At 45.9% G+C, this 26,064-nt stretch overlaps 1 protein-coding gene across 2 annotated transcripts in view; it reads right to left on the reverse strand.

The window, feature by feature from the left end:
• The window catches only part of SBF1 (SET binding factor 1), a 1,592,200-nt gene that overhangs the window by 1,130,162 nt on the left and 435,974 nt on the right, over nt 1-26,064 (reverse strand). For both annotated transcript variants that reach the window (XM_078677863.1, XM_078677862.1), the window contains one exon: nt 250-363. In XM_078677863.1, coding sequence (XP_078533989.1) covers nt 250-363 — 114 coding nt within the window. The remainder of the gene's footprint in view (nt 1-249; nt 364-26,064) is intronic.

Below are 26,064 nucleotides of genomic sequence, written 5' to 3' on the forward strand. Positions count from 1 at the left end.
CATTGTAAGAATTTAAGGTGATGCTATGTTTAGTGCGTCTTTCAGTAAGACAACAGGTGCTCAGTGATGTGCAAGAATCTATCTTGAAGGACTGACACGCCTGATGTAGATTGTAAAAAAAAACTGAATTGTGGAAGTGAGTCGAATTACAAAGAACTAGATAGTATGAAAGGTGAAATATGAGTGAAAACTTAAAGTGCTGAGCAGTATAAAGTAGAATAGAGAATGTAACTGGCTTTCTATACTTACCAGAGACAGCGCTTCCTGTGTGCGGTGCAGAAGAGGTTCTGGAAGAAGAGGGATATGAATGCATTCTGGGACCATCACTGTCCCTCCATCCAGATCTGCAATAATCACATCCAGCTACAAGACAAAATAGATAGTTGTACGGCTTAGTGGTACAAGACTGATGTTTTTTCAACAAGCCCATCTCACACACTATGACAGAACTTTAAACTTACAGAGAAGACTTCTCATTACCCTCAGTATCATCTTCAAATAAGCTGGCATCAAGGATCAAATATGGTATTGCTGGTGAATTCATGAACACGGATTATCAACAGGATCCTGAAATACTTTTATACAAGAGAAAACTCCTTCTAAAAACCTTTTAATAAACCTCAATTAACTACTGTGCATGACTCAGGCTTTATCTTCATTGTAATAGAGCAAACGTCTGCCTTTCAAACAAATCTGTAAAAATCTTAATAAAAATGAAAAAGCTGATGTAATTCACTAATGCTTTTTAAACAATCCCAATTTTGTTTTAAGAAAACAGGAAAATGAAAGTAAAAAAAATTATAGGAAAAAAGCGCTTTGAACAACATAAGAGTAATACAAATTGTGCTGTGATTTAAAAACCACTGGCTGAGCAGGTGTCCCATGAGAACCAACCCCAGGTACTTGAACGGCAGTTCATTTTAAAGCTCTATATCTGAGAGTTAATGATATAGTCCATTCTACGCCATTGTTACAAAGTAACGCCTTTAGGCTCTGGTATAAGTCCACAGTATACGGTGCAGAAATACACCCATTGCATGGAAACTTACATGTCACTTGCGGACTGCAACATCAATTGCGCCATCCACTACAGTGACCGTGAAAACATAGCTTCCGGCCTATCCTTTGCAGCCTAAAGCAGCCTGAACAATGCTGCCCAGATCTGTCAAATTACTCTTTTGAATGGTAAGAAAACTGGATTAAAAATATTAAATAAGTCACCCCTAAGCACACCCTGCTGCTCACAGGAGAGGGTGCATGATATTTAAAACAGAGACTTTTGTGACAGTAGGAATGGCATGTTTCCACAATGGCTAGGCCCAAAACTATATTGCCACTGGTCAGGCTACAATTGGCACATGGGAAAAGTCAAAATATAGATCACACACTTTAATCTGTTAACGTTTGACCTGTACCAACTACAGACTCCGCTCAAAGACTTATTTTTATATTTAATTTTTAAAAAAATCTAATGGTAAAGTCAGATTTATATTAAATATATGGGGAATGTAACTCTTAGAAACTTAGCATAACATTGCCGAAGCTGCTGGAGGCTAATTTGCATTAGCTTTCCAGTAACTGTGCAGCATGTACTTGCCTGAATTGTGTGTGAAAGAGGTGTAAACACGGCTCCCAGATGGCTTGAGAGTGTGGAAGTCTTTTCTCCCCTGGCAGGAAGACCAGTAGTGGTGGGCCCAGGAACTTAACTTACTTCAAAGGGCCCTGTCCTATCACAAGAAAATGTCAGGTGGCACCAGGTAAGGCCTTAACTTGTGTGCCTCCCAGTCAGGCTGGCACCTAACCCAATGGGAGGAAAGCAACTTCCAAAACTGGTTTTGAGTGACCACAGGGGATGGAACTGCTCATTAGCCTAGCCACACTTCTGGGTAGGCACACAGGCTCTGCACAAGGTAAAAAGGGCTTCCTCGTCTTGAATTTTGACAGTGAGGGGCATTGTGGAATTGTTTGCAGTAAGACTAATATGAATTGATGAAAAAGGGGGTAGGGTTGCTCCTGGGAACTTTTACCCCATTGGTTAGCGAGTGCTTAGGAGTCACCTCCACAAACTACCTGGTGCCAAGCATAAATATGGCACTCCAAGGAACCTTGTCACAACCCTTACTGGACCTGGGGAAGATCAGAAGAGGTCTGGACCTTCTGCCTGTAACCTGAGAGGAGTCCTGAAGGACTGGACCTGTTCACTCCTGTACCCAGGACAACGAAGAGTACTCAAAGGATCAGTTAACTAATGACCTGTGTGACTACAGGGATGCACAAAGCTGCAAGAGTCTTTTCCTGAAAATGCCCAGTGGAAACTGGACCTGGACTGGAATTTGCTGTTGGACCCTGCCTGAAATCTTGAGAGTCTCCAAATACCCTTCCCTAAGGTATTGAGGACATTAGAAGGGCACCAGAACAAACATTACAAACTTCAAAAAACGTTTACTGTGGAGCTTTATAGGGCCTGTGGGAAAAAGGTCCCAGACTGTCACTTTCACAGCATCGGATTGAATTTCAGCTTTGTCCCGTTAAAGGTTTCAAGCACCTCTGGAAAAACGAATATGTCATATTATGTGTTAGATATTTTCAACTAGAAATCTCGAGAAATCCAGTAGGTCTAACCTGCTTTAAGTATCTGGCCTTCAGTTCCACTGCAACAGCTACAATTTCAGAAATTGTCTGCTCAGCGAGGAATTTTCTTCTCAAAAAGTGACAAGTTTGTGTGTAGGGACTTTGAAACTTTTTCGAACTTTTTGACTTCAAGATTTTCTTTGGGATCAGTCCACTTGTTGTATATGACCAGTGCTCCATCGCAGTCTGCCTCAAATCGTGCCATTGTCCTGGTCTACTGCTTTTATAGACTATCTGTGCTTTATGGTTCAATTTAAACTTAATTTGTTAAAAATTCATATCTACAGTTGCCTTTCATGGATTTGCCTTTGATTTAAACTTGCTTTGAGTCATGTTACGAGGGATTGAGCAAAGCTTTATTTGAATTAATTTAGTATGCGTGACAACTAGCAGGTGGTGGTCTTATCCTTTGAGGTGGACATCTGTCCATCCTAAATAATAATCCACTTTCCTACAGCCATCCTCAGACTGGTCCCCTGAATTCAGCGAAGAACAGCAGTTGAATATGAATTTAGCAAAGATTTCTATGATGGAGGGCCAGTGTTACACACAAGTAACTTTTTCCTTCTCTATAGTTCGATCCTTGCTGGTACTCATGAGCTTTTAACACAATGGCAAGCTCATTCCTCAGTAGAGGAAACAAAACTAAGAGACCAATCTGAAATTACTTAACCTACACAAAAAATCTGTAGTCTGGTGTCAGAGCCTAGATAATAATAATAACAAACAAATGCATGAACCAGGTTACTGCCTTACCTCACGTATCTCTACAACTGACATTTTCAAAGCACTATTGCTGTCTCTTCCCTTTGTAGAGTGTATTTTGGATTTACACTGAAGGGTTACATTAGTATTCTGATAGTATAACTGAATACAGGAAACTATCCACCTAGAAATGCACTGCTCAAAGCCTTCTACTCTTAAATTTATAGGACCATGTGTAACAAAGAGTTGAAAAGAAAGTGTAGATTTAGTCGTCCTAAATAGATAATCTTGTAGTGCTTTTTATTTTTAACTTCCAGTGTATGTACTTCCTTCTCCACTGAGGAGGGTGGATAAGAAAAAAAATTTGGAAGTGAAATTATCCGGTGCGGATGAACTGCTTTAGTAGGAAAGGTGCATGAATTCTGAGAAATCTTTTAGATCTATGGAAAACTCAATATGGTTCTTTGCTCTGTTGTGCTTGAGCCTCAATAACCATTGTAGCTGATGTAACCGCTATTAGAAAAGGTTGCATGTCTTAACAAAGCATGCCTTTACCGCAAAGCTGTGGAACGCACTCCCAGCACACATACGAGAACTCGAAGATCTGCTGGTTTTTAGGAAGGCAATTAAGACCCACCTCTTTCCCCTAAACTAAGCTTTTCCGGACATTGTCTTGCCCTCCACAGGGCTTGGACGCTCCACTCACTGCTGCCGCTCCTGCCTGCCTGCCGCCTCCTGACCTCGCTCTCCGCTGCTCCTTCCCGCTGATCGCCGCTGGATTTCCCGCCGCTGCCTCCCTGCGGCCCCGCCCCCCCGTGATCCCATTGGCCGCCCCGCTCACGCCACCCAGCTGCTCCTCCCTCCCGGCTCCTTACTTATGACGCCCCCTGAGCGACCATGCAGCGGACGCGCGCAGCGGGAGCACCGACGGAGCGCCGAAGGTGCGCCAAAGGTAAGCCCGTCTGCGCCCGTCCGCGCCTGGACCGCGCCCAGTGCCAGGACCCCTGGCCCCCGACGATGCCAGCCCACACAACGGACCTATGACGCCGCCACTCTCAACGCACTCAATGCCGGCCGGAACCACGCCTGCTGCCTAGCCACCCCGAGACGCACCCACGGACCCTTCACCTGCTGTACCTGAAAGTTCACCTGCCTCCGAACCTGCCCCGCACTCGTCAAGCCAAGCACCAGCAGCAACCACCTCAAGTGCATCCTGATCAACACCCGCTCCGTCCACAGACACGCCGTGGAACTCTGGAACCTCCTCGACGCTACATCACCGGACATCGCCTTCCTCACAGAAACCTGGATGAACGCCTCCTCTGCACCCGACATCGCCATCGCCATCCCGGACGGGTACAAGATCATCAGGAGGGACCGCGTCAACCAGACCGGAGGAGGCATCGCCATCGTCCACAGGAACACCATCCGCATCACAACCGACTCCAACGACACCTTCGCCGCAGCCGAGCACCTCCACTTCCAGATACACACCGACCCAAAGACGACCCTCAGAGGCACCCTCGTCAACAGACCCCCGGGACCACGCACACAATTCAGCGAAGACATCACAGACTTCATCAGCCCGCACGCCCTCCCCTCCGCTGACTACATCCTCCTTGGAGACCTCAACTTCCACCTGGAGAACAACAAGGACCGCAACACCGCCGCCCTGCTGGACAACCTCGCCAACCTCGGACTCAAGCAACTGGTCAACACCCCCACCCACTACGCCGGCCACACGCTTGATCCAGTCTTCTCATCCAGCAAGCACATCACCTTCAGCCACTCCACCGGACTCCACTGGACCGGCCACAGCTGCGTCCACTTCAGCTTAAGAAGAACCACGACTCACCACCACCACCCGCTTCAGATCCCCCACAGAAGCTGGAGTAAAATCACCACCGAGCAGCTCACCACCTCTCTCAGCCAGAACCCACCCGCCAGCGCAACGGACCCCAACGAAGCAGCTCGGAACTTCACACAGTGGCTGACCGCCTGCGTTGACGACCTCGCACCACTGAAGAACCCTCCCAGCAGACCCAGAAGCAAGAAGGCATCCTGGTTCACAGACGAACTCAAGGACTCCAAGAAGACCTGCCGCACCCTCGAGAAAGCCTGGCTCCTCGACCGGACCACTGACAACATGACCGCCCTCAAACACGCTACCCGCAAGCACCACCAGCTTATCCGCACCACCAAGAAGAAATCCCTGAAGGAACGACTGGACAACAATACCCACGACAGCAAGGAACTCTTCAGCATCGTCAAGGAGTTCTCCAACCCTAGCACTGGCACCAACGACATCACTCCGTCACAAGACCTCTGCGACTCCCTCGCCTCGTTCTTCCACCGCAAGATCGCCGACATCCACAACAGCTTCGGCGCACCATCCACGCACCCAACCGTAGAACCAACGCCCCCCACCGCCACCCTCCGCACCTGGACCACGGTGACCACCGAAGACACAGCCCGCATGATGAACACCATCCACTCCGGATCTCCGACCGACCCCTGCCCCCATCACGTCTTCAACAAGGCCGACTCCACCATCGCACCCCAACTCCGGAACATCATCAACACCTCCTTCAACACCGCCACCTTCCCGGAGAGCTGGAAGCACGCCGAGCTCAGCGCCCTCCTGAAGAAACCAACAGCGGACCCCACCGACCTCAAAAACTTCCGCCCCATCTCGCTCCTCCCTTTTCCTGCTAAAGTCATCGAGAAGATCGTCAACAGACAACTGGCCGCCTTCCTCGAGACGAACGGATCCCTCGACCCCTCGCAGTCCGGCTTCAGAGGCAACCACAGCACCGAGACCGCCCTCATCGCAGCCACCGACGACATCCGGACCCTGCTCGACAAGGGGGAAACAGTGGCCCTCATCCTCCTGGACCTCTCCGCTGCGTTCGACACTGTCTGCCACCGCACCCTAGTCCAGCGCCTCAGCAATATCGGTATCCAAGAGAAGGCACTGGAGTGGATCATCTCGTTCCTCGCCGGAAGAACTCAAAGAGTCCGCCTCCCCCCATTTTGCTCCGAGGCCACCGAAGTCATCTGCGGCGTTCCGCAAGGATCTTCACTCAGCCCCACCCTGTTCAACGTCTACATGAGACCTCTTGCAGCCATCGCACGCCAGCACGACCTCAACATCATCTCCTACGCCGACGACACCCAGCTGATCCTCTCCCTCACCAGGGACCCCGACACCGCCAGAACCTGCCTACACGAAGGGATGAAAGACGTCGCCGAGTGGATGAAGGACAGCCGCCTGAAACTGAACTCGGATAAGACGGAAGTCCTCATCCTGGGATCTTTGCCCTCCGCCTGGGACGACTCCTGGTGGCCCCCAGCCCTGGGCACCGCACCCAAGCCAACCGACCACGCACGCAACCTGGGCTTCATCCTGGACTCCTCCCTCTCGATGACCAGACAAGTCAACGCCGTCTCCTCATCGTGCTTTAACACCCTGCGCATGCTTCGCAAGATCTTCCGCTGGATCCCGACCGAGACCAGGAAGACAGTCACCCAGGCACTCGTCACCAGCCGACTGGACTACGGAAACACAGCCAAGCTACAGAAAAGACTCCAGCGCATCCAGAACGCCTCCGCCCGACTCATCCTGGATGTCCCCCGACGCAGCCACATCTCCAGCCACCTGAGGAACCTGCACTGGCTCCCCGTCGACAAGAGGATCACTTTCCGGCTCCTCACCCACGCACACAAGTCTCTCCACGACCTGGGCCCCAAGTACCTCAACGACCGCATGACCTTCTACATGCCCACCCGCCAGCTACGGTCCACCAGCCTCGCCCTCGCAGCCGTACCACGCATCCGAAGATCCACCGCCGGAGGAAGATCCTTCTCTTACCTGGCTGCCAAGACATGGAACTCCCTCCCCATCCACCTCCGGCTGACCCAGGACCATCTCGCCTTCAGGAGACAACTCAAGACCTGGCTGTTCGAGCAGTAGCATACCCCTTCCCCTAAGTGCCTTGAGACCCTCCCGGGTGAGTAGTGCGCTATACAAATGGTTTGATTGATTGATTGATTGATTGATTGCTGAGCTACATCATAGTCAGTTGTCTGTGAGCTGCCAGTAGCGCCGGGATGCCCCTTTGTTGGGGCAGCTGAGCGCTATATAAGTCACAACATAAATGAAGTGTGTGTGTATACATTTACCTTTTTTTCTTAAATCGGGTACCCCCTAAACTACCCCACTTTTTAAATTGCTTTTACCAACCTATACTCTAACCCACCCCTAAACCCTAAAAATACCCTTATCACCCTATACCCCTACCCACCCTTAATCCCTAAAAACACCCTTAGCACAAATTACCCATACCCACCCTAAACCCTACAAACACCACTACCACCCAATTCCCCTACCCGCCCCTAAACCCTTGTCATTCAATACCCTCACCCACCCTAAACACTCAATAAATACCCTTACCATCCACAACCCCTACCAATCTCCAACCCATAACTAAACATAAATGTATTTACATATAGATACACCTAAATTCAAACATGCAGAGTTCCCATAATTTTACATTCACTGAGCGGGTATGTACTAACTGCTGTTGGTTTGTCTATGGTTTCGATATTGGTAGTCTGTATTTTAGAGTGGGTGTATGAAAGGTTTTATTAGTGTGTGAGGAGGTGCATCAGATGATCACGTGGATGATGTCATCAGTGATGTTATCAGTGATGTCACTGAGCATGTCATGAGTGATGTAATATGTGACGTCATCAGCAGTATTGCGGGGGAGGGAGTTAAAGTTAGCTCTACTAACTATAACAGCCGAATTTCTCTTGTTTTGTACGAGTGAAATGTTCAACTAACTATAACGTCCCTGAAACCTGTGGTTTTTTCAGTGAATATATATAAATATATACATATATATATATACATATATATATATATATATATATATATATATATATATATATATATATATATATTCACTGTAAAAACCATAGGGTTCAGGTATGTTATAGTTAGGAATTATCATTTAAAAAACCTTAGAAATTCACTGATGTAATATGTGACATCAGCAGTGGATTGCTGGCGCGCGAGTTACAGTTAGTGCAACTAACTATAACGGAGGAATTTCAATGGTTTTGTATGAGTGAAATGTCCAGCTAACTATAACACCCCTGAAACCTACATTTTTTCAGTGACTTTCTAAGGTTTTTTTTAAATAATTCCTAATTATAATGTTCATTAAGCATATCTGTTTTTTTCTAACTTTTTTAATTATCATCCCATTCTCAACCTAGTAAAAACTGCAAATATTACCACTCTTCAATTGATTCCTTCCTCCAACAAAATCGCCACAAACCAGAAATACAACTAACGTTAATAATATACAAACTAGGCGTTCCGGTAGAAAAAAAAGAAAAAAACACCACTTCCCCATATTTTCAACAACAAGCCAAATCTGCAATGCTACCTAAAAAAATAGGCGATAGCTCCACTTACCACTAACAAATTAACATCAACATTTAACTAGTGTAAGGACGTCGACTATGTACTGCGTGAATTACATCCAACTCACACCCATATTTAAAGACGAATATGTGATCGAGATACTAATTATGCACTTCTGACACCCAACAAAATCACAACACCCAGGGCCACCACCACTACAACCACCCCTCCTGACCCCTCCCCATCTACTAAATCAGAGGCAGCGCAAAACAGGACAATGGACCTTCCCAAAATAATATATCCCGTCAACAGCACACTAGCTGAATGGTAAGAGATGTGGCAACCAACTATGTATAAGGGAGGGAACTCGCACATCAACAATAATTTACACAATGCCAAGACTACCGGTGATATGCTATACACAACTCACTATACAAACCAAAAACTTTTGAGGGTGTAGATATAGTATTGATACGTGTAGTGTACTGCACAATGAACGCAACTATATTATATCAGACACTTGGTCATGTAGCTGTGTTGTTCCCTCCCCCCCCCCCCCCCTTGAAGCAGAAGCGGAGTGGGCTGGTCCAACATACGCAGCATAAGAGTATAAGTAATTAGGCTACGCCTTGGGCGTGGTTCACTTGTGCGAAGACGAAAGACTCTGCCACAGCGAAGGTCCTCACCCTGCCACGTGCCTCCTCGATACAGGCCTATTGCGAACTCAGCCCCACAGCCTTATGCCTGTATCGACTACTGCCTTCGATCTACACTGCAGAAAGCAGGGTTCACAACTTGAATTTAGATTTGGATCTACACTACAGACAACATTGAATTAAGCCTTTCTTTATTTAATGCAGAGACAATTGTACTATATGTCTTCAGATTTTGTTAATGGATGTGACAAAAAGCATTCCTCGATGTCTGTCCTGACTACTGCCTTCGATCTACACAGAGGACAGCAGGGTTCACAACTTGAATTCAGCTGTGGATCTACACTACGGACAGCACTGAATTTAGCCTTGCTTTATTTAAGGCAAAGACAAATGCACTGTATGTCTTAAGATTTTGTTCAAATAAGTGACAAAAAGCATTCCTCGACGTCTGTGTCGACTAATGCCTTCGATCTACACTGCGGACAGCAAGGTTCACAACTTGAATTCATCTTTGGATCTACACTACAGACAGCATGAAATTCAGCCTTGCTTTATTTAAGGCAGAGACAATTGTACTCTATGTCCTCAGATTTTGTTAAAGGATGTGACAAAAACATTCCTCAATGTCTGTACTGACTACTGCCTTCGATCTGCATTGTGAGGGCTCAAGATTCAGGTGAAATGTCGATTGCACATGACGCATTCCAGTAAGCAAGAGACATTGTACCAGTGCGACCTGCCAGAACCACGAATCATTGCATGGTACGCACACGCTGAGTTCTTCAGGTACCATTAACTCACTTCACCACAAGTCATCTTCACGTGGCCTTGTTAAGGCAGAATTCACAAGGCAAAAAACATTGCTACCAATGCGGCCCCCCCGGACCACGCATCATCGCAGGTTACGTACACGCTCAGTACCAAAGGTACTACTAACTCAGTGCCCCATAAGTCATCGCCACGTGGCCGTATTCAGGCAGAATTCAACAGACAAAAGACATTGTCCCGAATGCGCCCCCCCTGGACCACGCATTATCGCAGGGTACGTACAAGCTCAGCGCCAAAGATACTACTAAGTCAGTGCACCATAAATCATCGCTAAGAAGAGTGAACAGTTTTATGTCAGCAATGAGGCATACTATCACTTTTAAATTGAACTGATGCAGAATTCAATAGACAAAAGATATTAGTCCAATTACTGTGCCCCCCCCGACCACACATCATCGCAGGGTACGTACCCGCTAAGCGCCAAAGGTACTACTAACTCAGTGCACCATATATCATCGCCACGTAGCCTTATTAAGGCAGAATTCAGTAGGCAAAAGACATTGCTACCAGTGCGGCTTGGCCGGAGCACGCATCATCGCAGGCTCCACAGAACATTGATGCTTCAGGTGCCACTAACTCAGTGCACCACTTATCGCTGGTTGCAGACACGCTAACTTACCAATACTGTGCAGCTCTACTCAACGCCACCTGGCCGTGGGCTCTTGCTAACTGCTGCCTCCTGCCTACACTGTGGTCATCAGAGCTCACAATTAAATAGATTCTTGATTCATTATTTGCAGAGTGCAGTACCAAACTAAGTATAACGTCCCTCAAACCTACACAATATCCCTTTAGTAGCCTTCCTTCAAGAACTTCTTATATATCAGTTCTAGGTTTAGTTGAATAACAAAATTCACCCTGCAAGTGCAAAGGAACACTGAATGGCAGTCTACACTGCGGTCAGCACAGGTCACAATTTGAACTATAATGTCCCTGAAACCTAAATATTTCGGCAACGTATTCCATATATGTTTCGTTTTTTATTTGAATCATGATTACAGATGATGCAGTCCAGTAGGCAACAGATAATGCTTCCAGTGCAGCCCGTTCGGACCACGCTTCATCACAGGGTGAGAACACGCTGAGCACCAGATGTACCACTAACTTAGTACACCATGAATAATCGCCACGTGGCCTTATTAAGACAAAATTTAGTAGTCAAAAGACATTCTTACCAGTGCGATCTCTGCCTGGACCACGCATCATCGCAGGCTCCACACAAACCGCCCTACCTCAGTGCACCACAACTCATGAACCCTTTACGATAGAATCTTCTGTGTATTATTTCACATGTAGTGCTCCTACCTTTGTACAGCAGAAGTCATAAACCATTTACGATGGAATATCTGTGTATGATATGATTACTATTGTACTTGTTACCAAAAGCAACATAATAAAATGGAGTTGAGCGCATGTGCCCGTACCCACTTCAACTATCTATCTGTCTCTGTGTATTCATTATGTTTGTAAAATGCTTCCCCCTGGGCCCTACCACATTATATTGTGCTGTAAACAGCGTATGCAACCATCTTACCTCTGGCAGTAACAGAAACTTCGGTTATATAACTTTCTCTCGCTCATTCTACAAATACGAACTAAGAAACTGGATCATTACAATACTGAAGGCAAAGTGTATAGTAAATTTATAAGTGTGTGCTATTGCAAGAGTTTTTTGTTAGCATATTTATATAGCGCGAAGTCGACCCAAAACGATGTCAGCGTTTTACATGAGCACCGTATTTACAGTACATTTTCAGGCACGCGTAGATTACGTGATTTGTCTATAATAACAGGATGTGGACGCCACTCCGAGGCTCGAACACTGATTTCCAGCACCAAGTTCGACAGTATACCCGAATGACCACATACGTGTATATATATTAGCTGCCCTTCATGTGCCAAAAACTGCAACCTAAAGCTTTCATAGCCCTATATTACTACACCTACAACACTCCACTGAATGTACAATAAACATTCATAATCACAGAAATGCGTCATGTCCACCATCTTTCATGTGTGGAACTATGGATGAATGTAGGGTCAGTGATTCCCCGTACCTTCCATGTTGGCCATGTTGTGGGACTTCACAGACATAATGACACATTTGCGTTTAAGAACCGGGTGACGGCAGCACTACAACACAAAACACGAATCAGTTGATTTCTGATATAGCTCACGACGAAGCCACGCCAATAGCTCCGGAGTCATTCTTCACAGCCTCGCGCTGCACTGGCATACGTCAGGCCAGCCCACTCAGCTTAGAGTTGCTCCCAATGTAAGCGCTGTGATGGCCCGTCCTGGTGGTTCTGACACCTCATGTAGGCCCAAACTACTGAACAGGGGGGCCCACCACCACGTGCGTGGCCACTTTGGTCACTGAGTTAGTGGTACTAGCGATATCAAGACTCAGCAACAAATGTGAGATTTCTTGGTGGCAGAGCGGGACTGCATGATGTAGAAGGTGCTCTGTCCGCAAAAAGGTGAGCAGTGAGGCCAGGTTGCGCACCGGAAAGAGTAGATGCGATACAGCACTCTGGATACAAAAAAGCGAAGCAGCGATTAGGCGTACGTAGTCCTACATACCCTATCTTACAGCATTTGTATTTTTTTTTCAATAGTAGGAACGTTTTTATAGTCGGTCAAATGTCCGTCGCTCCCACATGCGTAGCGAAGTAGATGAGTATTTATTTTTTATACTATGTATAGTTAAATTTACCATCTTATTTTGACAACTTTTCCTTTCTCAATTCATTTAGCACTTGCGCCTCCATTGCTGTGCGCAGTACAGCACGTGCCTTCGTTGGAGTGCACAGCACTGCTCACACAGCGCAAGACATTTTCTATCTGAAAAAACGAATCGCACACGCTTGTGCGTGTCGGTTTCCTTCCGTGCTAAACCATTGGCCTTTGCGTGCACCTTATTCTATAAGACTGCACGCAATTGGCCAGAGGCGGGCGCATTGCTCCGTCCATGGCTTATTGATATCTATTATGCGCTTGCTGCGCGTAATAGACTCCAATAGCACATGAAGTTTCAATTATCGTGCCAAGACACAGGCGTGATGATTGAAACCACATGTATGACAGCGCACCACTTGTTTTCTATAACCTGATGGAAAACATTACTACTCTACTAATTGTTCATAAATCGAAGCCCATTAAACAAGTTGAAACCGTACAAATGGTTGTATTTTTAATGGGGGAGGGAAGATGTATAAAAGGGCGTTGTTATTCTACTCCACATTAAGATAGTGGCAATTACCAATCATAACATCTTTCTTTTACTATCTTTTAGATGTGGAGCTTCAGGGTGCACTATGTCCCGGCACGTGGTGGAAGACACACCGGTGACAGAAAGGTGAGCTGCGAATATTCTTTTCAGAGTCACTCTCTCACTTCCTCTCTCCTTTGATGAATAAATGACGCACAATCTTATCATCCTTTTTATCTAACAGGTTGTGTTTCACAAATTGGCGTCCCCTCTACCCCCCCCCCTCTACCCCCAACACCTCCAAAGCTCAAAGTTTGAGGAAACTGCGATGATGCATGGCCATCGTAACAACGCGTAAGAAGGTTGCTTCGACACGTGGTGGATCCTCTTTGAAACACGCCAATGGCACAAGGTGTGCAGAGAAGCTTTTTCAGAAGCAACAAGAAGTCACCTGTGGGCGGAGAGACTGGATAGTGTGCAGCAACTTGAGTGTGAAGGAATGTACAATCACCTCCGGGCAGTGGGAGTGGATAGGTTGCAACAGTCTGGGTGCGCAGGAAAGGGCACTCATCTCCGGACACTGGGAGTGGATGGGGTGCAGCAGTATGGGTGCGCAGTAATGAGAACTCACCGCTATGCAGTGGGAATGCATGGGGTATAGCACCCTGGGAGGAAAAGAGCGCACAGACACCTCCTTGCAGTGGGTGTTGATGTAATACAGTAGCCTGGTTGTGCAAAGGCGTAACGCAGAAATATACATGTGCAGTTGTATGTACTCTGCAATTACTAATTGTATACTATCTTTCAGATCACTAAACTTGAGGGTGCACTATAACCCGGCACGCGGTTGGACACACACCAGTGGCAAAAAGGTGAGCTGCGAAGATTTTCTCCAATATCAAAACTACCACTCCTGCTCCAATAATTACTTTCTCTCTCACACTTTCAATGTCTTTTTTCTCTCTTTCTCTCTCTTCCTCTCTCACACTGTTTCTCTTTCGCTTTTCAAGTTATGAACCCTGCTGTCCACACTGCAGATGAATAAATCAAGGCTGAATTTAACACTGTCTGCAGTATAGATCCAAACCAGAATTTAAGTTGTAACCTCTATTAGATGCAGTGTTTGCAAAAGGTAAGCAGAGCGGCCTAGGTACACAAGGACTCCAATTAAACGAGGTGTAAACAAACGATATTGTCCTGCATAATGACATGATCTCTCACCTCATTCTGTCTCATCTCCGAATCATTTTAAAGACCTACTGGACCATACTGCTGAACTGAGCCAGCAGGCACTTCCCTACAGACACCTCTGCAGCGCGGGCCTACGAGAGGGGTGGGATGCATCAGGCACACTGCACACCTGCGAGTAAGCAATATTGCCAAGTGTTATGTTAATTTGTGATCTTTGACCTCATTCAGTCACATGTGTCTCATTTTAAATACCATCTATACCGTAAGATAGGACTAAGCCTACTACCAGCACTGCCCTACAGACTCCTGTTGAGGGTGATTCTGCGGAAGGGGTGGGGTGCACTACCCTGAGTGTGCATGTGAAAAAAACTATATTGCCTTCCGTAATGATGTAATCTCTCACATCGATCTAATTTTAAGGACTTATGTTCCATTTTTGTTTCGCAGGTTACCTACGCTGCTACCACTGGAGTCCATCTCACGTTTAGCTTATTATACCATTATATTAAAGTTACGTTTCTATTTATTTATTTCTGTTTTAATAAAGGATAAATGAAAAAAAATAATAACTGAGTGTATACGTCTTCTTTTTTTGACAACATTTGACTATTATTTAGTGTGATAATCATCTGCTTAGAGAAGATTTGAGAAAACTATTTAACATTACAGGGCACCTACAAAAAATAATGTAAGTAACTCTTAGGCACATAAATCCTGAGTAGTTAGACAACTACAAAAGTTCTATGAGTGTATCACTTTAAAACAGCATAAGTACTGTCCTTCTGATTACAAAACAAATAAGGCACTGCCTAGCACCACCGAGGCTTCAGAGACTTCCAAGGTACACCCTCCATATTAAAATAAAGATCCTGAGTATGACAATTCCCAGACTTAAGTTGCCTCGAACTCCTCGAACAATTTGTAAATAATTCTCTGGAAGGTGACCGTCTCCTAAACTACAAAACGTCTCTGTACCCTTCCACGCCAAATTCACATGCAACATTAACACAGTACTTGGGGGCATATTTACAAGGAATCCTTTAAAATTATACCCCTTAGGGGGGCGTGGCTTGGACGCCGGAGAAGATGGCTACCTGAACCCTCTTCTCCTCTCGTGGCGCTGAAAACTTATTTTAAAATTGTGCGTTCCAACCATCACCTGAGCGTTTAAATGGTGAAGTGAGGCGGCAGAACCACAGACGGAGCAAGCAGCGCTGTTTGGACCCCTGGAGAGCCGGTCCGATCTCTGCCACGAGTGAGTCTGTTCCTGGTCGCGTGATCAATTTGGCGGCCTCTGCTCGGATCTGATCGGCCTGATGCAAGCGGCTGCCTTAACCCACAAAACGGGACCTGCCTGGCACTGATGCACACCTTCCCAGCCAGCAATTGCAGAACGGGCGCCAATAAGGTAACGCTTGCTGTTTAAGCCCTAAGCTAGACTTGAAGTCATCTTCCAATTACAAGGTACGGCGCGCAACGGACAGATAATGGCGGCCGCTCGTCTCCTTTCCGGACAAACCTCACGCTTGCCATCCAAGGCGGCCCAGTAATTATATTTGCAGAAAAGAGCAGTAGACCCCGGCCAATACTTGGTTTTGTACCGTGGATGTCTGCATGGTTGCCTGCTCGCCTGCCATGCGCGTAATTAATTATTTAATTAGTTACCCAATTAATACGTCTGGAAACCCTGCCACTAGCATTTATGAAAGTGTCTTGATCAGGTGCTACGCTAGTATTGTGACCCATACTGCACGTTACAAGTAGATTATTAATGGTTTTATCATCATTACCAGCCTTATCTGTTCTTGCCTGACCTTAAAATGGCCGACGATTGTGACGTCTCCATCTTAAGTATTGGGATGTGCCTGGAAGCCTGGAAGCACATGGGAAACCTAGAATTGCATGGAAGTGCATGAAATAACTGGAACTATATACCTCTGTTGCAGATCCTGACCCTGCACATCACGATCTTTGGTCACAGTAGCGTTTGAATGTACTACCTTCAAACGTGCTGCAATAATCAAGGTTACTCTTGGACCACTAGACCGCAACCTGTTCCAGACCCCCCAAATACCTACGCTACCTACGTTACAACGGTACACAATACGGTTGGCCTTAATCAGTGCCTCCCCACTCCTCCAGGCCTATACCAAACCTACAGGCCATACAACAGGTTACACAAACAGGACAGACCTTAAAATAACGAGTCCAACCTTCCACTCAACTTCCAACATGGGAGAAAAGGAGGCCAAGAACTTGAAACGGCTAAAAGCTGATCCACCGAATCCAGTCTCACCAACCAAGGGTTCAAGGGATATTAATGCGACGCTGGACACGATTCTCCTCAAACTCGCTTAAGTCCATGAATTTACGAAATCCACAAAGGAAGAAATCACAGCGGTAAGACAAGACATTAAAGATACTAATGCCAAGCTTTCGGAAGCTGAATGTAGAATAAGCCAGCTTGAAGATTCGGAGGTGAAGGCAACTAAGTCTCTAAAGGAACTCTCAATCTCAACAACATCCATGTCACGACGCATATCGGAGTTGGAAGACAGAAATCGCAGAGGAAATCTACAAATTTTTGGCATTCCGTAAGGGGCGGAGGATAAAGATGGATCGTTTATAACCTTCCTGGAATCCTGGTTCCCGCAGGCCACCAATCTTTCCTTTGCTACCCCATTGGAGTTCGACAGAGCCCACAGGGTCCCGGCTCGTATCCTGCCTGGTCAGAGGGGCCCGAGACCGATCGTATGCAAACCTCTTCGGTATCAGCACGTGGAGCAAATCTTAGCGTTCATGCGCAAGCACAATCACATATTATGGAAAACCAACAAGGTGTACATTTCACAGGACTATTGCAAAGAAACCGTCACCCTGAGGAAGAACTTCCTAGCCCTCCGCCCGCGTCTTCAGTCATTCGGCCATCACTATGGATTTGTGGGTCCAGCACGTTTCCGGGTGACAATCCAAGGGGTTCCGCAAATATTTACTGACCCATCGCGCTTGAAGAGGTTCCTGGATGGTCCCGACGAGACATCTATGGACACGGCAACACCGACTACTCCTGATGCCAGCAAATGAATCAATGGATCTCGGCTCGAGGTCCTGTTAACAGAATGCGACGCCGGATCATCATCATTGTCTGGATCATTCTCATCGCCTCAGATTACGGAACTGGTTGGCGGTGTGGTAGGACGCTGTTTTTCCTTCTTAAATGTCCAATGATGTTGTGAGGTTACCTACACTGTACGTGCACGAAGGACTTGGTACCTGAACTGTCTCCAATTGAACCTCAATGACCAATTTTGCCTTTCATTTGAGGGTGGCCAGGTACATGTACGGGGTATGCACGTATGTACGGGGTATACAACATGGCTGATCATTATTTCTAGAATCGACCCTTCGGCAGCTGATGTCACTAGCGTGATGCCACTAGTGTGACTCTCACCCTGTTTGGAAGTAGCCGATACCTAGGTTTTAAAGTTAAGAGTTTTGTTTTGTAATGGTCATTTGCGCCACAGTGGCTATAATGTTGTCTTAACGACCAAGGTTGTAATAGGTCAGCTCTGAAACTCCTTTGGTTAGTCAAAAACAAGTCCTATTAGTTAGTTATTTTACATAACACCTACGGTAGTGGAATCCGGCTGGGTAGTTCCGTTGTACTACTATAATGACTACTTCATTGTGTTCTTGTTAGATGACACAAATGTGACAGTTCGCCAAGTATGCACAATTATTTGGCATGGTGTATCCAATCCATGATCTTGATGTTCTTCATGTTTCTTCATGGTTGTTCATATACCATGCTGTGCTCCTGTTTGTTCATATGTTTGTTCTTATGCCATGCTTTACTTCTAAATTAAAGCAATACTATACCATTATTGCCACGGGAGAGAAGACCTGGGGTGGCGGCTTCTCCTTGGTCGTCATGTTCTCAGTCTACTTTTGGGGTGGGGTGGGTGGGTGTGGGTGGGCTGGGGGGTTCTTGGTTTTTCTACTATTTATTATTTTCTCTGTGTTTCTGCTCCTAACGCTTCATCTATCCAGGTACCTATGCAGCAACTCTTCACAACTCAAAGTCCATGACAATGTCCATTATGTACTCATTTTTAGTGGCCAATCCAATATCTGGTATTTTAGCCTTGCCTACGAAACGCGCATGATAGTTCTTACATTCTGCTTTATCAAAAGAGTAATACACTACCCCCTCCCTTTGAATGACCCTGACTAAACAATTCTTAAAGGTAGTGTTGCTCAATGTCAAGGGTATCAATCACCCAGTCAAAAAGAGGAACATCTTAGATTATCTTCACAAACAAAAGGGTGACATTGTGCTACTACAGGAAACTAAAATCGACTTGTCCCAATTCAACGCTATGAAAAACAAATGGTACAGTGAGGCAATTGGGTCGGATGCCTTAGGAAAAAAGAACGGGGTTCTCACTTTAATTGCGAAGAAAGCTAATATTGATGTCCTACATAGCACAGCAGACAAAGGGTAGGTGGGTCTCCACGAAATTATCCAAGGACAATATAGAGTTTTACGTTACTAATATCTATGCTCCTAACAAGGATGATCATGGGTTCTGGAAGGAACTCTGTGCCCATGTTGAGACAATACCAGACACTGCTACACATATCTTTGGGGGTGACCTTAATCTACCCATGAATCCTCTTCTAGATAGGGATTCCTGTTGTTCCTTCCGCCCAAACAACTCACATAAAGCATTACTCAATCTTTGCTCCCGCTTCAATTTAATCGACTCATGGAGGATGTTGAATCCGGGAGGTAGAGACTATACCTTTTACTCTCTGCCTCACGATTCATACTCACGCATAGACTATTTATTCGCTTCTGGTCACTCCACTGCCGATATCGAAGACACTTCCATTGAAGCGCGGGTAATTTCTGACCATTCATGCATCACTATGACTCTGGCACTGCACAATGCGGTTAAGAGGCCCTCTCTCTGGAGTTTCAATGACGCGGTCTTGAAAAAAGAGGCGCACAGACTGATTATTGAATCAGCAATTAATGAGTATCTTTCCCACAATAAAAAGGGTGACACCACAGATCTGACAAGGTGGGAGGCACTTAAAACAACGTTAAGAGGGGTATTGATCAAAATTCGTACAACCATGAATAAGGATGCCAATATCATTTTAGAGCAATTGGAAGAGGACATCTCAGTGCTGGAGAAGAAACATATAGCTCTTATGGATCCCGTGACACTGAATGAATTGATGAACAAAAGGTACGTCTATAATAAAATAGTCAGCGAGAGGGCAGGGGTATGGCTCCAACACCACAAGAACTTCAAGATCTGTCACGCGAATAAGGCGGGTAAGAGTCTTGCATCGTACTTGAAATTCAAACAACAAAGGACAGCCGTCAAAAGCATGGTTGATAAATCAGGAACCCTGCGCTCAGACCCTTCCAAGATAGCAGACATATTTAAGGACTTCTACAGTGAATTATATAGCAAAAACCCAGAGGTCACTAGCTCTAAACTACAGACATACTTAGAAAAATGTAAGCTCCCTTCTCTCTCGACGGAAGACCAAGTCGAGCTTAATATGCCCATATCCTCTGAAGACATAGCTCAAGCCATAAAATCTCTTAAAACCGGGAAAGCGCCGGGCCCTGACGGTTTCAGCGCCTCGTTCTATAAGAACTTCTCCCTTTCACTGACAGAGCCTCTTAAGGACTTATGTGAGCACTTTAACACCAGTGGTCAAGTCCAAGGCACGCCGGCAGAAGCAATAATTGCGGTTCTCCCTAAAGAAGGGAAAGATCCAACGTCCCAGAAGAACTACCGACCGATATAATTAATCAATCTAGATTATAAGATCTACGCCATGATTCTGGCCAAGAGAATTCAAAAGGACTTACCGCAGCTTATACACCCTTCACAGGTAGGGTTTCTCAAAAACAGATTATCCAGTGATAACACTAGAACATTGGCTCACATCCTAGAAAAAGCGAAACTTACTCCTCCCCTACGGTGGCGGTGACACTAGACGCCGAGAAGGCCTTTGACAAGGTCGACTGGGCCTACTGAGAAGCCACTTTGCAGAAATTCAACTTGGGGTCCGACTATATTCGTATGGTGATGGCCTTATACTCTAATACGTCGGCGAAGGTGAGAGCGGGTGGGTGTCTGTCAGACCCGTTCGAATTGAAACAAGAGACGAGACAGGGCTGCCCCCTCTCCCCCTCCCTTTTTCTACTGGCAATTGAACCGTTTCTCTACTCTCTTCGAAATAACGAGCTCATCGAGGGTTTTGGTTTTGGAGACCTCAGGGTGAAGATATCGGCTTATTCAGATGATGTCTTGGTGGTCTCGGAGAACGCAGACTTGGCGATTCCGGCACTGATGTCCTCCAGTACAGAATTTGCTGAAGTATCAGGATACAAATTTAATAAGGACAAGACGGAGGTTAAATTACTTAATAATATAGGAGATAAGAGCGTGGTAGGGGACTCTGGATTATGCTGGCAACCGAAGAGCTTCAAGTATCTAGGTATTGAATCGAGAAGGATTTAATTAGCACTCTCAAACTAAATGAGCTTTCCCTCCACCAAAAAATCTCCTCCCTCCTGGATGGCTGGTCCCCAAAATTTCTGTCTTGGTGGGGCAGAGCGGAAACTCTAAAAATGAGGATCACGCCCCTCATTAACTACTTGAGTATGCTACCTATGCTACTTTCTGATGAGTTCCTCAACAAAACATATAAGCTTTTTAATACCTTTCTGTGGCAGGGGAAGAAGCCGAGAACCTCTCTACGGAAACTCCAGCTTCCAAAAGAGATGGGGGGGATTAGACTTCCAAATTTCAGATGCTATCAAACAGCCTATCTGTGTAAACAAGGAGCGAACTGGTTCCCAACAGTACAGGACTACATTCCTATCTGGACCCAAGTCGAGAAGGCTATCCTTCATAATCTTCCTCTCTCTGCCACTATGTCCATGGACGCCACGGCTTTTCCTCACTCCAAATATATCTTTCTTAATACCAAACGGACACTCCTTAATCTGGAGAGACATTGTAAAGTCAAAACCAAATTTTCAAAATCCACCCTAACCTCGTTCTGGTTCTCGTTCCGGCCTTTAAAGATGAAGGCAAATACCTCTACTGGGAGGAGTGGTTTAAGAAAGGGCTGAACCTGCTGGAGGATATCTACGATGGGCCTTCTCCTCTAACCGTCACCGCCCTTCAGACACGGTTTGATCTCCAACCACTTGACTTCTATAAATTTCTGCGTCTCAAAGCCCTTGTCTCTGCCGGAGCCATCTTACCGCACACTCCTACACTATGCAGCAAACTACACCAACTATCGTCCTTAGGCCACATGGTATCAAAAACCTATAAAATTCTCTCCCCCATGCCTCAGAAAGCCCACAGGAAGTGCGAACTGGAATGGGAGAACGAAACCAACTCTTCTACTATCCAGTTCGATTGGGACAGGATTCACCGCACTCCTTTCTCTAGCAAAATATCCCCGTTACTCTGCGAGACAAAAATTATGCTGATCAACAGGACGTTTTGGACTCCCGAAAAGCTTTTAAAACTGAAGCTTCGGGATAACTCTCCATGCTGGAACTGCAACTCTCACGTTGGCAACCTGGCACACATGTTTTTACATTGCCCAATGCTCCTGTAGTTTTGGGATAGGATTTTTAACTATATACAACGATTATTCCATTATAGGCCACCTAAAGAGTTCGCATATGTCCTACTGGGAGCAATTAACCCGAGGTTACCCTCCGAGCACGATAGACACCTGTTAGATCTCATGCTTACACTTGCATGCAAGGTTGTTTTGAATAAATGGAAAAGTGCCTCCGAGGTATCGTTCAAAATGTGGCAAGAATGGCTGAACTCCTTGAGAGGTGAGGATAATGATGCCCTATACTCGTCACCATGGCGGAAACCCCATACTAAACTCTGGAGCTCGCTTGATTCAAGAGAGACATCCTACGACCCGCCTTACACCAGTGTAGGACATTATCCACTGAATCACACCCTGTTTTGGTCTACTAATTGTATATCAATGGATTGCAGGACTTAGAAATATAGCCACTATTATAAGTAGTTGTTTGATATTCTGCTATGTGAAATACCAAGGCTAACTCTTTACCAGCTCTTTACCAGAGGCTGTAGCTGCGATTAACGGTTCCTATAGAAACATTTTAAAAGTCAAGCACACTTACGGTTTGGATTAGCAACATTGAGTGCTTAACTTGTGACCTGTGTGCTTAATTGAGTGTTCCATGAACGGTTACTATGGTAACAGGCAGTAAGCAGTTTGGGGGTAGGGTTCAAAGGTGCTGGCTGTACAGAAACAGTCATATATATCCAGAGTCCAATACATAACACAGGAGAAAGCAAACAGAGACAACAGAACACTGTGTACATAAGTAGGAAAAGAAGTACACAACACTTCGAATTAACCTCAGGAGAGGACGCAAGCAATAGCCACTGGCGTTACAAAACCCCATGTACAATTTGCCTACTCTGTACTCAACAATGGGCAATTCTTTATCGATCCCAATCAGACACTGCTGCTTCACGTTTCACAGTGTGCATTTCACTAAATACTTTGTGGCTATTTAAAAGGAAGACAGGATTGTCGATATTCCAAAACTTAGGGGCATATTTACAAGGACAGCGATAAAATTATCGCCGCTTTAGCAGCAGCAAACAGCCACTAAAACGGGGATAATGGACTTGAAAATCCTTTGTCTTACCGGAAGATTTTTTCTACATTGCTGTTTGCGATGGCAGGCTGTGAGCCGAAGCTCCTGCCCTGCCATAGCAAACTTGGTTTAGATTTTGAAAGCGAGAACAGGGAAACCTGCTCTCTCTTTCAAAATGCAAAGCAGATTGCTTTTCCCCAGGGGGAGCTGCATATTAGCAGGTCCCTGTTTTGAAAAGTAATGGCAGCTTCAGAAGGACACGGAGAGCTGGCTAGGACAATAGAGACATTGGGGCTCTACCCACGTACCCCAACGTTGTATATATGCCTAAACAGTAAACAAGGCGATATAATTTTCACCACATTTTTGCCTTTAAAAAAAAAAATGCGGCAAAATGGCCCTTGTTAATATGCCTTTAAGTTTGCCATGACAGAGCGGGAACCTCGACTCCCGCCCTGCCATACCAAACAGCAGTGTTCCGGGGGTGGGCACCCCGAGACACAGCAGGAGACGATCCTGGGGAGTGGTGCTCCCCAGGGCCCTCGACTTCTCCAAATTGGGGCCACGCGACCCCCCTCCCACAATTAAAAAAGCCCCGGACCTTAAAGGGAAGCTTGAGCACCCTCCCCCCCCACCCATTTTTTTGAAAGCCCCAAAGATTAGCTGTACCCGGGGCTGGATAGGGCCTTTAAGGCCCCCCTACCCAAGAATCTTACTGGGGGAGTACCTTTGAGCCCCCCACCCGTTTATTTTGTAGCTCTGAGGGATGGGGGTCCTCGGGCTACAGGGCCACCCAGGACCCCCATCAAATTAAATACTTTAGACCCCGGGATTTGGCCCCCCCAGGTAGCTAATTTTTAAACAAGCACAGAAGCCCGAGCTTCATTTTTTTTTTTTTTTACGGAGGATCCATGCACCCTACGCAAATTTCTCTATTTTTTCAAAAAGCAGGCTTCGCCCTCCACACTGTAGCAAGCTCGACGCATTTCGGAGGTTAATCCTTTATCTAGAGCAAATTCACAGGAATGACAGCAACAACGTGGTTTAGAACACCCGCTATTTATTTGAACAGAGTCCCGCCCTTCACAGCAGATTCTCCCACCGACCATCAGGACCGTAGAATGGTCGGATCACCTCTACACCTAATACCTAAAGTGTTCGCTTTATTTGAGATGTTCAATTAAGAGAGCCTGTACTGGTGAAAATGTTATATAACATCCTGAGGGAGGAACATGCAAGAGATCAGATCACCTCAATTAAGCATGCCAAATCATTTTCCCAATGCCGGCTTTACTTTTGTTTCGGGGTCCAGATAATGTTCAATATGTGTTCCATACCCCTGCTTGAAGGGGGAGGAGGTGGGTGGGGGGTGCAACTTATTGGGAGCATATTTGTATAGCTTGCTTCCTTCAGTGTCCACTCCGTTTACAGGAGTTGCTAGAGCGGATTTGATACATTTCAAATAGCGAGCCGCTAGCTGCGATTATTCGCCGCTCAGGCATGCTAGCACAGGAACCTTGGCAGGTCCTGCCATTTAGGGTGCACTATATTGGGCACAATCAGAACTTTAAGGGGAGCCGCTTTTCACAAATGCAGAGGATATATGGCACAAGGATTCCTGCTCCTTTTGCACAGAAGTGGCATCGGCTATTTGAATCCTCAAAGTTCCTCCGGCCATACCAATAGGTTTTCAGGGGGATTATCTTAATCTCATCAGCTGAAATTTCACCTTCTTGCCAAATAGGTAGGTCGGAAGGGCCTCTGGATCATACAGTGTTGCTGCACAGGCACCATCGGCCAGTGTCTTCAAGGCCTGCACATTCTGTTCTCTCGATATTAGTTTTGGTTGCTTGAACAACAGTTTTGAGACTAGGGAGGCTAGGAGGTCGCTTGACCAGATCTCTTGGGCCTTCAAAGCATCCTGTGCAAGGTTTAAGTAACTATGCCAGCTTGTCTGGGGGATGCTTATTCCTTCCCAAATTAAATGTTTTAGTGCATTATTCTTCGCCTACTTGCCTTTAAAACAGTAGGCCAAGAATTTTACCTTCAATATCAGGTGCTGCAAAAACAGGCACAATTCTAGCCGAATTTGGGCATGGGAGGTGCTGTCTAGCAGGGAAATGACTTCTGTAGCAAGTGAACTGCGCCCTGTCCAACCAATTTTTCAGCTTTTCTCTGTATATCGATGCTCCATAGGCAATGGTGGGTAATAGTTTGCAGCCCATCACCTTTAGGAGGGGCCATAGGTCAAGATTCACCATTTACTTATGTCACTTGCGGAAAGCATACACTAGAGAATTTGCTGCCACCTGCAGGGCGTCGATGTGCAGTGTGATGAGCCCTCTACAGCCCAACCATACGCCCAGGTATTCGTACGTGTCAACAATTTCAACCGCTCTCTCCTCACACTACTTAATATGTACTGGAGGCTCCCACGACTACAAGGAAGATTCTAAGCATGTAAATCTATGCAAGGTCTAATGCTGGAGAAAGAAAGGTTTTCCATGTTTTTGTATAAATGAGAGAAGCAGTTATTAAGATAATCTCTGTTCTCAATGACATGGTTCAGAGACCGGAAGCACTGAACACAAGCCCTATTCATGTAGGCAGATAAAGTTCAGGATTTACTAAAGATATTACTAAATACACACTTCAGAATCTATATTTACAATGAGATGATGCCTTTACACATGGTACATAGAAA

This window comes from Lissotriton helveticus, chromosome 1_1, assembly GCF_964261635.1.
Source record: "Lissotriton helveticus chromosome 1_1, aLisHel1.1, whole genome shotgun sequence".
Lineage (NCBI taxonomy): Eukaryota > Metazoa > Chordata > Amphibia > Caudata > Salamandridae > Lissotriton > Lissotriton helveticus.